This window comes from Arachis stenosperma, chromosome 6 (assembly GCF_014773155.1).
Source record: "Arachis stenosperma cultivar V10309 chromosome 6, arast.V10309.gnm1.PFL2, whole genome shotgun sequence".
NCBI classification, from domain to species: domain Eukaryota; kingdom Viridiplantae; phylum Streptophyta; class Magnoliopsida; order Fabales; family Fabaceae; genus Arachis; species Arachis stenosperma.
Window position 1 is genome coordinate 145,138,563 of NC_080382.1, and position 14,287 is coordinate 145,152,849.

Below are 14,287 nucleotides of genomic sequence, written 5' to 3' on the forward strand. Positions count from 1 at the left end.
AATTAAGTCTAACTAAATTGATTTAATATAACAAAAATTAGTTATAACTATTATTATTCTAAATCTTATTATTTAATTTGATTGGTCTTAATTTATAAAAAACTTGAATTTATAACACTATTCTTAAAATTTATTATGAATATTTTTGTTAAATTTTATTCCTCCTTTCAGATCTATGAATTTAATGCTTATACCCATTTATGGAAACATATTTTACACTTAAATATTCTAGGTCAATAAAATTAATTATCTTTTATACCTATTACTCATTATGTAAATAATTATTCATATTAATATGCTGTATATACATAAAATAAAAATCAACCACCAAATTAATTATTTATATATAATTATATTATGTATATATTAAAATTAGTTATAGTTATTATTATTCTAAATTTTATTATTTAATTTGATTAGTCTTGATTCATAAAAACCTTAAATGTATAATATTACTTTTAAAATTTATTATGAATATTTTTATTAAATTTTATTCCTCTTTTTAGATCTATGAATTTAATACTTATACGGTTATACCTATATATGAAAACATATTTTACACTTAAATATCCTAGGTCAATAAAATTAATTATCTTTTATACTTATTACTCATTATGTAAATAATTATTCATATTAATATACTATACATAAAAAATTAGTTATTAAATTAGTTATTTACATAAAATATATGTTAAAATATATGATTATATTATGTATATATTAAAATTAAATATTAAAATTAGTTATTAGTATAAAATATATGTTAAAATATAAATATATATTAAAAAAATTAAATTATATATAATATTTATATATAAATAAATTAATAATTAATTTTAATAATTAATTTTAATATACAAATAATATTTTTGTAAAACATTAAATATATATTTTTCCAAACATAAAATATTATTCATAGAATAATATATATTTATATAAAAATATATAATAATTAATTTAATAACTAATTTTTTATATATATATATATAATATTTTTATTATTTATATAAATAAAATTAATTAAATAATTATATAAAATATTATTAGTGTATCAAAATTTATTTTTAAATTCATATATGTCATTGTATACACGAAATGTTGATAATCATAAAACTCTAGAACATTATTTTTTATAATTAAATAAAAAAATTAAAATTTATTACATTGGCGGTATAAATAATTTTATATTTTATATAATTATTTAATCAAATTAATACGTTTTAATAATTTTTGAAATAATTAATTTAAAAATTAACTATTTTTATTTATGTGATAATATAATTAAATATAAATTTAATTTTTATATATTATCAATGTAAAAACATTTTTAATTTTCAGTATATCAAAATTAAAATAATTAAATATTTATATAAATTATTCTTTTTATCTTATAAAACTATAATTTAGTTTGGTAAAATTTTTTGAAGTATTTGTGTTTTTTAAATTTCACAAATACAAGCTCTTTATTTTTTATTTATTAAATAAAAAAGTATAATAGTATATTTGTGATCGTAACTTTTAAAATTATTTAAAATATTTTTTTAAATAACTTATACTTATTAAAATTAAAAAATCTAATATAATTTTATATATTAATTAATAACTAAATTTAATTCTTATATTAATATCAATTATAATATTTTTAAATTTAAAAAAAGATTTTATGAAACACAAATTTATTATTATTTATACTTGTTAAAAGTTATTTTTGATTTAATTTTTATAAACTTTTTTCAAAAATAAAAATTTTATCAAACGCTATGTGAATTGTGATGTGAGTTTATAAAAATTGATTCCAAATAAACATTTAAAAAAAAGAAAAAGAAATTGCAGGAGAGAAGAGGCAGGGAAAGAAACGAAAATCTGGCGGCGGATGCAGAAACCACACTGTCCACACTGAGACACCGAAACTCTCATCGTATATAAAGTGGACTGCTTGGCATTCGTGCAAATCCCTCACAATCAGATCCAACGGCTGACACCAAACCCCATTCGTGAAATCCAACGGCCACAAGAACGTCCGCGTTTACGAAACAAACCCAACCCATGTATCCTTCATCCTCTTAAGTTTAGTTATACCCTTCCACCGCGCCCCCGCTCTCTTTCTCTCTTTCTCTCTCTTCCCAATTTTCCCAGATTCACCTCTTTCTCTCTCTAAAACTAAAAAACCTCATTCCTCATCCGTTTCTGTTACAGAGAGAGAAAGTTTCTCTGTTATTGTTGTAACCGTTTCTTTCTTTTTTCAGTTAACAAGATGGAACAATCCAACGGTTCTGATTCGCCGCAGCAAAACCAACACAAACAACAGCAACCGTCGTCAGACAACCATCAACCGCAACAACCGAAGCAGCAACAACGGCAACATCCACCGGCCGTTGCGGTGCCGACGCAGCAGTGGATGCCGTATCCTGCGGCGGCCATGGTAATGCAGCACCACATGTTGCCGCCGCAGCACTACGCGCCGCCTCACTACGTGCCTTATCACCATCCCTACCACGCGCCGGCTCCACCTCCTCCGCCTCACGTGGCTCACCACAACCACCAGCAGCACCAGCATGGATCCGGCGGCGGTGAGAACAAGACGGTTTGGGTTGGAGATTTGCATCACTGGATGGATGAGAACTATCTCCATCGATGCTTCGCTTCCGCCGGAGAGGTCGTATCCATATTTTCCGTTAATTCTGTTATATTTTCAGAGAAAGCTATATATCTTTTTGGTTTATTCTTTCTAACATATATCTTTTTGAGTTGATTTAAGTAACGTGAAAGCTTTTACTTCAGTTGGTTATTTGGTGTGTATAATTTGTAATTTTTAAAATAGCTAAGCTTGGATTTAGCATGTAAATGCATTTAGTTGTGGTATTCTAATAGTTATGGTATTGATAATGAAGTATAATGATTTTTCAAATAATGATAGTTTAGAGAAAATATATATGTTAAAATGCAAATTTTCAAATAGTTGCTTGTGATGGTGTCTCTTAAGTTTTAATGGGTTATAGACTTAATAGTATATTTTATAAGCTGTCATTGTGCTTTTAAGCTTATCTCAGCCTTGAATCGAAGCAAACTTTGAAGCTTGTGTTGTCTTTGAAGTGGAGGGAGCTTTACTTTGTTTACTTTTTACTTTTATATGGCCTTTAAAACTGAAATTCAATCAAAGAAAACCAAATTAATCTAAGGTTGGATGTAAGTGAAAAGAGTTTTACATTCACATTGCACAGAAGTTATGATGTAAGGTTGTATGCTTTATTTTACTCATTTTAATCAAGTACCGATTTCGTAATGTAATGTTTTATATTTAATATAGCAATGTAAATATTTTCGTGGAAATGAAGGTGTTGTGCATTTATTTGGTCTAGTTTGCATATAAGAGTTTTCCCTTTGTAGAATACAGAAGGACCACACTCATTGATGATAAGTTCGGAATTTTTCTTATATTTAAAGATCAAAGTTTGAAGAATCTAGTGGGAAATGTAGATGTTGTTGATCGTTTTCTTCTCTTTGTAGTGCATATTCATTCATATCTTAGTGCTTTAACATGATATTTATCTTGGTTGAAATTTTTTTATTATGATTATAGTGAATTACATTGAGATATTATTATTGAAGAGAGAGTCACAGAAATGTTATCCACAAGAACAAAATGTTATATTAGAAGGAAGTATGCTTCACTCATACAAGTGCCTATGCTAATCTTTGAAACTAGATCTTGTGCATTATTTAGTCTATTACTTAGATTACATAAAAAATATATCGGAACTAAGATTATATGTTTGTATGATTATATAACTTTGGAAAGGTGACACAGTCTCTACTTTGTTGCTGCTCTAGTTTGATGAAAATTAACTGGAATTTTGAAATCTTAACTTGTTTCAACATCAAATGCTTCTTGTTCTTCTCTTATGGCTTCATTTACAAACCCATAGTATTGCTTCTTTACTGTTACCATATGGTTTTGCAGATTTCATCCATCAAGGTTATTCGCAATAAGCAGACTGGTCTATCAGAGGGTTATGGATTTGTTGAATTTCATTCACATGCCACAGCTGAGAAGGTTTTACAGAGTTATGCTGGAATTTTGATGCCGAACACAGAGCAACCTTTCCGCCTGAACTGGGCAACATTTAGTACAGGAGAGAAGTCCTCAGACAATGTTCCTGATCTTTCTATTTTTGTAGGAGATTTAGCTGCAGATGTTACAGATAGTTTGTTGCATGAAACGTTTGCTAGTGTGTTTCCTTCTGTTAAAGCTGCAAAAGTTGTCTTTGATGCCAATACTGGCCGTTCAAAGGGCTATGGTTTCGTCAGGTTTGGAGATGATAGCGAGAGAACAAAAGCTATGACTCAAATGAATGGCGTTTACTGTTCTAGCAGGCCTATGCGTATTGGCGCTGCAACTCCAAGGAAATCATCTGGCCATCAAGGTATCCCAAATCACATTACTTGTTTCTGAGTTCTGGCATGGAATTTACTCTTTGGGGACTTTGAGAATTACATTCTTATTCTCATATAAGCAACAGTATTATGGTTGAATTGATGATTATCTCAATTTCTATTGACATGTCGTTCTGGAATCTAGATGGTGAATAAATGCCGTGACATGACTCCTATTTTGTATTTTAAGGAATGAACATTGAATTTATTTGCTGATTTATTTATAAACCACTTCTAATAAAGTGAGGCTAGCTCAAGTGTCAATGGTCTGCAGCATGGTATCTTTGTACATACTACTTAGTAGGCAAATAGAACTACTTGAATTCATTTTTTCATCAATTTGTTCTTATCTTCGTTTCCCATCCCTTCAATTTGATTTTATAATAGAGATGTGCTCTTTTCTAAATTTGTTTATCCATTGCATGTTGCAACAAGAGTTTGAAATACCTGTACTGAATATATTCAAAATTTTCTGTTTCGTTTTATAGGAGGCCAGACAAATGGCGCATCCAGCCAATCTGAAGCGGATTCTACAAACACAACTGTGAGTTTCCCACTCTGTTATTAGCTTTTGTATTTTTATGCTTTCTCCTAACCGATATTGTATGATAGATATTTGTTGGAGGACTCGACCCTAATGTTACAGATGAAGATCTTAGGCAGCAATTCTCTCAGTATGGTGAGATAGTATCTGTTAAGATACCTGTTGGAAAGGGGTGTGGTTTTGTCCAATTTGCAATCAGGTAAACTTTCTGGCACTCTCGAATCATTGCTTTTTCATGGAGCCAGAGAGGACATGTTGCCTATTCTCTTTATTTATGTAATAACTTCTCATCATTCTGAACAACCACCTCTCCAGAAATAATGCTGAAGAGGCATTGCAGAAGCTAAATGGGACAGTGATCGGCAAGCAAACAGTTCGTCTTTCTTGGGGCCGTAATCCAGCAAATAAGCAGGCAATTTCCTCTTTCGTGTACTCTCATGCATGTTCAAATAGATTTTCATGGCCAATAACTGTCTCAAGTCATATAGATTCAGTTAAGTTTTTATGCTAGCTGTCGAGGGCCTAACACAACCCTCCTCCTTTATCCTGGTTTGGGACTGGCTATGGAACATAGGTGGAAGATGCAAAATATAAAGACACTAAAGAATAGGGGCAGAGAAAAAGTTGTTCTAAGACACAGATTTTGTCTGTCTCTCTACCTATATCTTTCTCGAGACAGGTTTTGTCTCCCGTATTTCTATCCTGGGGACAATCTCCAAATGTGGCCTTAGTCTGCAAGAACAAGTATTTTTTTATGATTATCCATCTAGGGATACCATTTATTGTACCTAACCTAAGGGATGTGAACCTTTTTGGTCCTTGGCTGCTTATATCAACAAATTTGAAGTTTTCTGAATTGATTTTTAAAAATGTTATTAGAACATCAGTGAGAGAATAGTACTGACTGTATTTTCTTCATGTTGTATGTCTTTAAATTGCATTTGTGATGATTCTCAACGAGTATTTCTTTGGAGAACAGTTTAGAATGGACTTTGGTGGCAACCACTGGAGTGGCACCTATTACGGAGCCCCTGTGTATGATGGTTATGGATATGCATTGCCTCCTCCTCATGATCCAAGCATATATGCTGCTGCCTACGCTGCTTACCCTATCTATGGAGGCCACCAACAACAAGTAAACTGAAGAAACAAAGTGCAACTGCAGGAGTAGCTCCTCTCACAAGTCACAACAACAGCATCATGCTTGAATGAGGAAAATTAATTCTTGATTTGTAACTTGCTTGATCTGTTGAAAATTCTGATAAGAACCCCCTCCTAATTGTGGAGTGGAGTTGAATTTTGGCATCCTGAAGTAGCACTTTAGGGATTAATTTAATGATATGATTACATTCATAGGAAAGTAACTATAATGAGGAACTTGTTTATTGGAATAATTTAAGTATGAAAGATTTGAGTGTGCTTGCTTGACATATTGTCTCTTCTTTGCTTTTGATAGCTTTTCTTCCTTTGCCAAATCAGTTGAATATTTGATTTCACAATTATTCAGATCCTACATATCAGTCAATCATTCATTTTCGTCTTTTCTAAGAAACTTCAGGTTCTTTCATTGGAATTCGTGTGCATATTGGGTATGTTAAATATCCTTTGAAATAAGCAGTGAAATGAATTATTTATACTCTTTTTAAACACACAGTAGGAGCCATTCTATTTTTTGTTTATCTTTTCCCCCTGAATTAGGCATGAGACTTATCTACCAAGACTTCACATCAATTTTTTCCTAACCAATATACTTTAGAGAATTTTAATTCTTTGGTGGAAGTTCTCCATTGAGAAAATATGAGATCATGGTTAGAGCCCTCTGAGGTTGGTAGCTTGGAACAGTGTGCCCTGCTCCTCTTACACTTACAAGAGTGAGCCCTTTATACCCAACAACATATCCTCCAACCTGCATATTTTGCATGTAATTATGTCACCTAATTGCAACCTCTAAGGTTCTATATAGACAAGGATAGATACATAATGGCCTATCAATATTAAAATAATGTTGATATATTATTAATTAATATAATTCTAAATTAATCACCTGATTGGCAGAATACCATGAACGCCAAGGTGTCTGTACTGGAAGTTTGAGGGCATTTATTGAATACCTAGATGAAGTTATGGGAACTCGACCATCTGTGTCGCCACTGCATTACATTAATAAATAAATAACAACAACAACAATAAATAATGTCATACATGAAGCAAAGCCTTCATTAAATCATTGTATATCTTGAATTCAAGTAGTAAATGAAAACTAGTGTCTTACCTATAAATCCAGATGCTTATGTTACTTGATATTAATCTATTTATAGTTGGTAGAATACTTGCTGGACTATCCGTCCATCCCACCAGGCTGTGATTATGACAGATAAAAGGAATTCATGGAGTATAATTGATGTTGTGATTATGGCATTATTATGGGAGGTTTCTATTGAATCGAGAAATAGGTTTAATTGTCTATTTTTTCTTTTATACAGTATATATAAGATTTTTTATAGATAACTCAAATGAACCAATTGGATACCTGCAAGAAGACCAATTTGTGGCTTTAGCATGAAGGGCCTTTTGAACTTCTGGGAGATTCAAGTAGGACTTTGTGTAATGATCAGAACAAGGGTCGAAATCATTGCCCTACAATGTTGGATATGGTTTCATTGACACATATAAAGCATGAAAGTTGAGATGTAATTAGAAGATGAAAGTTTTTTTTTGGTTTCCCACGGTATCCCCCAACCCGACAGGTCAAAAACTAATCCGTCGCGAATCTGAGCTCCATTTAAGGGATTGCCACTGGCTAATGAGTTGCTACATGCACAAGGCGGTATTCGAACCCCCGACATTTGCTTAAGCGGACAAGTGAACTGACCACTCGACCAACCCAAGTTGGTTATTAGAAGATGAAAGTTGTTTGGTTACAATTGATGAAAATAACTTGCCTAAATATATTAGTAATTACCGTTCATTAAAAAAAAAATCACCTTTTTTTAATTAACCAATTAACATGAGATACTACAACTTACAGGAGATTGTGATGAAGATGAAGAATCACAAAGTGGAGCATATATGTTGTATATGTCAATATCACCAACTTCAACATCAGCCATGTTCATATATTTGATGCATTCATTAGAGAAATTACCGCTAACATAGTCACAATTTTTTTCAATTCCAGAATGTGATTCGTCAGAGCTTAGAGCATGTGACCAATAATAATCATACATACCCTTTGTACACAAATTATCATCTATCCATCCATTTCCAACCTGCAATACTATCAGTGTATTAAAATTAAATTCGTCGAATATAAATGTGTATGTGTGTGTTGAGTGTTGACTAACCGCAATTCCTTTTAAGTTGATAACTGTTTGATGATTTGACGCTGCAATGTTATTATATGAGAGAATAGTGTGAGCAAGCTGAGGGACATAATGGCCAGCATAGCTTTCTCCAGTTATGAAGAAGTCACGTGTTTTGTAGTGTGGGAATCTCTCAAGCCACTTCACAAGGAATGTGTAAGAATCCAAGGCGGTGATGCTGTCGCCAATTTTAGCATAGTCCGAGGAAGTGTTTGAATATGAAAATCCAACACCTGCTGGTGATTCTAGGAAAATCACGTTTGCAACTGCCATGTTTTACATACAACAAAACCATCCTTAGTTTTGATCTGTGTTTATGAGTATGACTCTGGTCACTCAATAAACACGTGTTATAGCGAATTTGTTAAATGGTGAAAACTTAGGTGGAATCGACTTAACATGAAATTGATTTGACTGATTTGACTAAATTTTTATTTAACAACTTTAAACTATCAACTTCACGTGAAGTCAACTGTACTTGAGTTTTCACCTATTAAATTATTTTTAATAAATAAATTTTATTAATTTATGTATGTAAATTTTAAAAAATATAGATATAAATTATATTAATTCATCTGTATAAATTTTTTATAATTATAAGTGCAAATTATTATTTTTTTTGTGTGTAACATCTCTATGAATATGAGTATAAATTATTACTAGTCAAAACCGATAATATTTGCGCCATGGAGCATTATTCTATTATATTTATTTATCTAAAAATTTTAACGTTTTAAAGTGATTTTATAATATAGATCATAATTATTAAAATCCAATCATCAATTGACTGAACTAATTTATTAGGTCACTAAATCAAGGATTATGCTATATGTATATCAAAATCAATCATTAAAATAAGTTATTAGTATAAAATACATATCGGAATATAAATACACATTGAAAATAAATTAAACCACACATATATTTATACATAAATACATTAGAAACTGATTTTAATGTACAAATAATATTTCTCCTAAATCAATTGTCCAATCAACCTACGAATCCTTGGTCGAATCATATGATCAGTTAATAATTATATAAATATATAAAATTAAAATCCAAATAATAAAAAAATACAACATTATTCTCTCTGTTTGGTAATCGATGTACATCAACTCAACATTCTGAGTCACACATATAGGAACAAATTTGATATGTAAATATTTGTTTTAATTTATTTAGAAACAAAAATTCATCTTTCACTGTTATTTTCTATATGATTACAATTTTTTTTGTTTATCCTAACAAACCGTATGATATTAAAACAAGAGGAGAAAAAACAAAAACAAAAAAAAGAAGAAGGAAAATTCAACCTTTGCTAATAATAATGAATGCTTACCATTGTTCCATGAATATGGATTTCTGTAAAGTGTTCTTCCATCACTATTGATTCTAAAAGGTCCCAATTCTTCCATTGCTCCAAACCCCAGAGAAGAGCACCCTGGCCCTGTATATGCATTTTTCATGAACATATTATACATTGCAAGTTTTAGAGTGGGATTTGGATCTTCTAAAGTTTGAATTTTACTTTAAAGAGTAAAGTGTGATTTTTTACTATTAATTTTATAGGTAGAACAAAAAATAAATATGAAAAAGAAAGTATTTAAGAATAAAATATCACACTTTATTCTCTAAAGTGAAATTTAAACTTTAAAAGATTCAAATCCGAGTGATATAGCGGTTATTTTCATTGATTCCTCTTATATTTAAAAAAAAACGCTTAATATATGTATTAGTTAACAAATTTTATTACAAAATAATTTTTTTAAGAAGAGATCAATTTGTGTCGAAAATTTTAGAATAAAAAATTAAAATACTCGATCTAAAATTTTTTGAAAATTAATTTAAATATGTAATCAGTAAAATAATATGGGCCTAAAGTCGGCTGATAATAACTATAGCCTTTTATTTTATTTTTATTCTTTTCTTTGTTTGCTGTGACAATAGACAATTAATATTGCCAAATATGACATTGAAAGGAGAGATTCTATAGCCCTATTCTTTATAGATACACATATATGAGTAGGGCATCAAATGGACCTAAATTCGTCAGGTCGATTTGTATAACTCGTTAAAAAAAATTTGGATGGACTAAAAATTTAAAATTATTATAATAAAAAAATTCGTTTAATTTGTACGACTAATATATAAATTTTGGTGAATTTTAATGGAGTGGAATAGACTTGTCCGGCAAATTTTTTTATTTTAAGATGATCATTCAATTTGAAATATTATTTTTGTATTTATATTTGAAATGTTTGTTTTATTTTAAATTATAATTTAAATAATATTTAATTGATATATTTGAATAATAGAGATTTGGACAATATTTAATTATATATTTTGAATAATATTTTACTTTTAACAATATTAGTTTTATTATTTTATTTTAAAAAATTTGGTTAATAACTATGTTTATTAGATATTTAAAATTATAAAAAAATATTTATTATTTAAATAATTATCTAAAGAATTTAGTTAGACAATAATGTAACAAATTTTATATTGTTAATACATTAAAACTGAATCTTAAATAAAGTCCACATATAAAAAAGTCATATTCCATTTAACATTAAACATGTGAATATTGATGCGATATTGAATAGCAAATATGTTTTACCAAAACTTTTCCAAAAAATAAAACAAATTAATTTTTTTACCATGCATCATTTCTCAATTTCTAATTAATGATGCAAAAGAAGTGAGAGGCATATATAGAACCTCAAGAACCAATGAGAGATCCACTTGTGTGTGATCAATGAAGTCACACATATGCATTATATTATCATGTTCTGTGGTAGACATGAATAATTGCTTTCGTGTTGGAATTCCATTTGCAATATTAATGGGTTCAAGTTAGGCCATAGATTAGGAATAATGAATCATGTAATCAAATAGTAACAATTAGCTTAGTGGTGGAATAACATTTTTTTTAATATATATTTATCTTATGTTTGAGTTAACATTAATTAATTTTTTATTTTTTCCATTACTAATATTTGCTTCCTAATATTCCCCAAAATTATATAGTTATTTTTTATTAGGATATAACAACTCATCAATCATCATGGTCGTGTTTCCGTGTTTGGCTAAGGAATATTTGGAGTGGGGTCACTAACTATCCTATTCAAGAATCAAAACTATTCAATCCTCATCATATATGTTTTTTTTTGAGATAATACTCAATTTGGTCCCTGAACTTACACGCGAGATTCAATTTAGTCCCTGAAGTTTTAATTGCCTCTATTTAGTCCCCAAACTTTGTGAACAGAACTCATGTTAGTCCTTGAAACAATTTTCAACGTACAAATGTTAACGGAACACTGTTGTGACAGCCAGATGCCACGGTAAACTTTGTAAAATAGTGTCGATTTCGTTTTGACACTCAAATAACCCAAAAACAACATCCTAAATGGTGTTTATTAAAATTTTACCTAACAAAATAAGTAATACGATGCTGTTTTTGAGCTACTTAAATGTCAAAACCAAAATTGCATCATTTTACAAGTTTTAACGTGACATGTGATAGTCTACAACAGCGCTCTATTAACGTTTTTATACTAAAAATGTTGTCAGGGACTAATACGAGGCACGTTTATAAACTCCGGGGACTAAATAGAGGCAATTGAAACCTCAGGGACTAAATTGAGACTTGCGTGTAAGTTCAGGGACCAAATTGAGTATTATCTCTTTTTTTTTCAAGTGAAAATAATGTGCAGTCAACTTTCGTAAAGTTGATAGTTGAGAGTCGTTAAATAATTTGAGTGATGTAACTAAATTTTTATCTAACGGCTCTCAGTTATCAACTTCACGTGAAGTTGACTGCACCTGAGTTTTTACATCTCTTTAAATATATATTATTAACTTAAAAAATTTAATTTTGATGGATTATTAGTGTAAGATAATTTTACATGTGCATCTAATTACATAGTTTCATATTAGTAAAAATAACTACTTTTTACATTAATTATGTAAATTATCATCCAAAAAAATAGAAGTGAGATTTACGACTGACTATATAAAATGTTTTACACTGTCAATATATTAAAATTAAACTCTTAGCTTAATTCAAAGGAGTAAATATATATTAACTAAATATATATTATTAAACTAAGTTATTGAGAGTTAAAATTGGATGAAACATATACCTCCATTGAGCCATAGAAGAAGAGGGTTGGTGGAAGAATTTTGGGGTGACTCAACAAAGTAGTAGAAGAGTGCTTTCCCTTTGTTTGCATCAAGAGTTATATAGCCAGCATATTGATCAAAATCCACTCCTTCAGGTTGTCCTGGTAGACCTTCAACTTTATCATCTTCTTTAAGCTTAGATTGTTCATCATCATCATCAACATGTAGTTGTGGAAGATGAGAAAGGAAAGCTTCCAATGATGATGATGATGATGATGGATTGTTGTTATTATTATTTTGAGACCTCTTTGAATGAATGAACTTAGAGAGGTGTTCACCTTGTTGCTTAGGATTGGCCTTGCATGTGGTGATGATGATGGACAAATTCATGAACAAAAGTAGTTTCAAAGATATCATCATAAGATTCATCTCTTCTCTTTATGTTATGTTGGAGTAAGTGTACTGTGTATTGTTTCTTGTGTTCTATGTTAACTTCAATCATATACATATATGGTGGCTATATAAGTTTGATAATATTTAAAAAATATTCTAAAAGTTTAGAATAATATTTTATTATATTAATATTAAAAATACTTTTAATTTAAAAAATAAAATTAAAAAATATAAAAAAATATTATCTCAATTTAAAATGTTAACAAAGTTATATAATAATCACTATAGCATAATAATAGATTCTATTATATATTATTTTATATTGTTATTCAATCATATATATATATAGAGTTAATTCTCTAATTTATTATTTAAAAATCTTTTATTTAAAGTGTTGAACGGGATTCATTGATAGAGTAAAATAATATTTTTATATTGTTAATACATAATAATTAAATAATTAATCAAATCTCAACTTTATTTTTTATTATTTTAAAGAGTTGCATATAAAGTTAATTAGTTATATCAATTCAGTTTAAACTATTTTATCCATTATAAAAATAACTTTATTTTTTATTATTTTAAAGAGTTACATATAAAGTTAATTAGTTATATCAATTCAGTTTAAACTATTTTATCCCGATTATAAAAATAATATCTAAAGATTGAACTCTAAACTTTTTGTACATACAGTTTTAATATTATGTCATGAAATTACTTCTTCTAAAAATTTAAGCTAATAAAAAGAGACAACATGAATAATTATATTCCTAATATTTCTTTTTAAATAAGAGTCTCTTTTAAATTTATTTAATTTTTACATAAGATTTTTTTTTCTTTTTATTTTTAACTAAATTATATATCGCATATCACTTTTATTAATTTTATAAAGAACGAATAAAAGTCTGACTTAGTAGTGTTTATAATGGCAAAAAATCCTTAATTAATTAGGTATTGCACATTATTTTAACCAATTCAGATGTTCAGCAGTAGTTCAGCTTTGTGAATTGATGTGACTTAAGTTCTAATTCTTGGACTTTTTTTCAAGGGTCATGAATATAATCTTTAAATATCAACATTATAAATACTTATTAAACTTCAAAATTCGGGATGGTGAGCCTTCATTCCTTTCAATTTAAATTGTATTAATTTTTCAATAAATAAAAAAGTAATGCCTAGCTATATGTTATAATTAAACACTTAGTCAATATTAATTAAGCATATTGCATGTTATCTAACGACAGCTAAAAAGATGAGCTTATGTAAGTCTACATTGACTAATGTAATATGTTATTATTGGAAGTTTGAATTTTTTTTATATGGTATTATTTTTAAAAAAAAATTGATATTAATCAAATTAGATTTGTTTAAAGAGAAAAACAAACTATAAATCAGAGGATAAAATTCGATTTATATTTATATT

The 14,287-nt window shown here is 28.7% G+C and overlaps 2 protein-coding genes across 3 annotated transcripts; one reads left to right on the forward strand and one right to left on the reverse strand.

Moving 5' to 3' along the window:
- The first annotated feature begins 1,963 nt into the window (after positions 1-1,963).
- LOC130935068 (polyadenylate-binding protein RBP47C-like) lies at positions 1,964-6,410 on the forward strand. Its single transcript, XM_057864628.1, has 6 exons — positions 1,964-2,656; positions 3,962-4,424; positions 4,923-4,978; positions 5,047-5,177; positions 5,294-5,390; positions 5,958-6,410. The coding sequence occupies exons 1-6, from the start codon at positions 2,255-2,257 to the stop codon at positions 6,120-6,122; spliced, it is 1,314 nt and encodes a 437-aa protein (XP_057720611.1). The 5' UTR covers positions 1,964-2,254; the 3' UTR covers positions 6,123-6,410.
- Positions 6,411-6,485: 75 nt separating this feature from the next.
- LOC130935067 (serine carboxypeptidase 1-like) lies at positions 6,486-12,950 on the reverse strand. Of its 2 annotated transcripts, XM_057864627.1 has the most exons (9): positions 12,810-12,950; positions 12,492-12,632; positions 9,683-9,790; positions 8,323-8,606; positions 8,005-8,247; positions 7,509-7,615; positions 7,251-7,337; positions 7,023-7,128; positions 6,486-6,884 (listed from the first exon to the last, which is right to left on the reverse strand). In XM_057864627.1, the coding sequence occupies exons 1-9, from the start codon at positions 12,898-12,900 to the stop codon at positions 6,741-6,743; spliced, it is 1,311 nt and encodes a 436-aa protein (XP_057720610.1). In that variant the 5' UTR covers positions 12,901-12,950; the 3' UTR covers positions 6,486-6,740. The 2 variants fall into 2 exon arrangements, with proteins under 2 accessions (XP_057720610.1, XP_057720609.1); XM_057864626.1 differs by having other exon boundaries at positions 6,487-6,884; positions 12,492-12,950.
- Between the last annotated feature and the right edge of the window lie 1,337 nt (positions 12,951-14,287).

What these genes read in the sequence shown, in the direction of transcription:
- LOC130935068 (XM_057864628.1), top strand. Translation starts at nt 2,255, where the DNA reads ATGGAACAATCCAACGGTTCTGATTCGCCGCAGCAAAACCAACACAAA. An exon ending in GAAATCATCTGGCCATCAAG is followed by an intron (nt 4,425 to 4,922) that starts GTATCCCAAATC and finishes TTCGTTTTATAG; the next exon opens with GAGGCCAGACAAATGGCGCA. An exon ending in CGGATTCTACAAACACAACT is followed by an intron (nt 4,979 to 5,046) that starts GTGAGTTTCCCA and finishes ATTGTATGATAG; the next exon opens with ATATTTGTTGGAGGACTCGA.
- LOC130935067 (XM_057864626.1), bottom strand. Translation starts at nt 12,900, where the DNA reads ATGAATCTTATGATGATATCTTTGAAACTACTTTTGTTCATGAATTTG. An exon ending in TCTTCTATGGCTCAATGGAG is followed by an intron (nt 9,791 to 12,491) that starts GTATATGTTTCA and finishes ATGCATATACAG; the next exon opens with GGCCAGGGTGCTCTTCTCTG. An exon ending in CATGGTATTCTGCCAATCAG is followed by an intron (nt 6,885 to 7,022) that starts GTGATTAATTTA and finishes CAAAATATGCAG; the next exon opens with GTTGGAGGATATGTTGTTGG.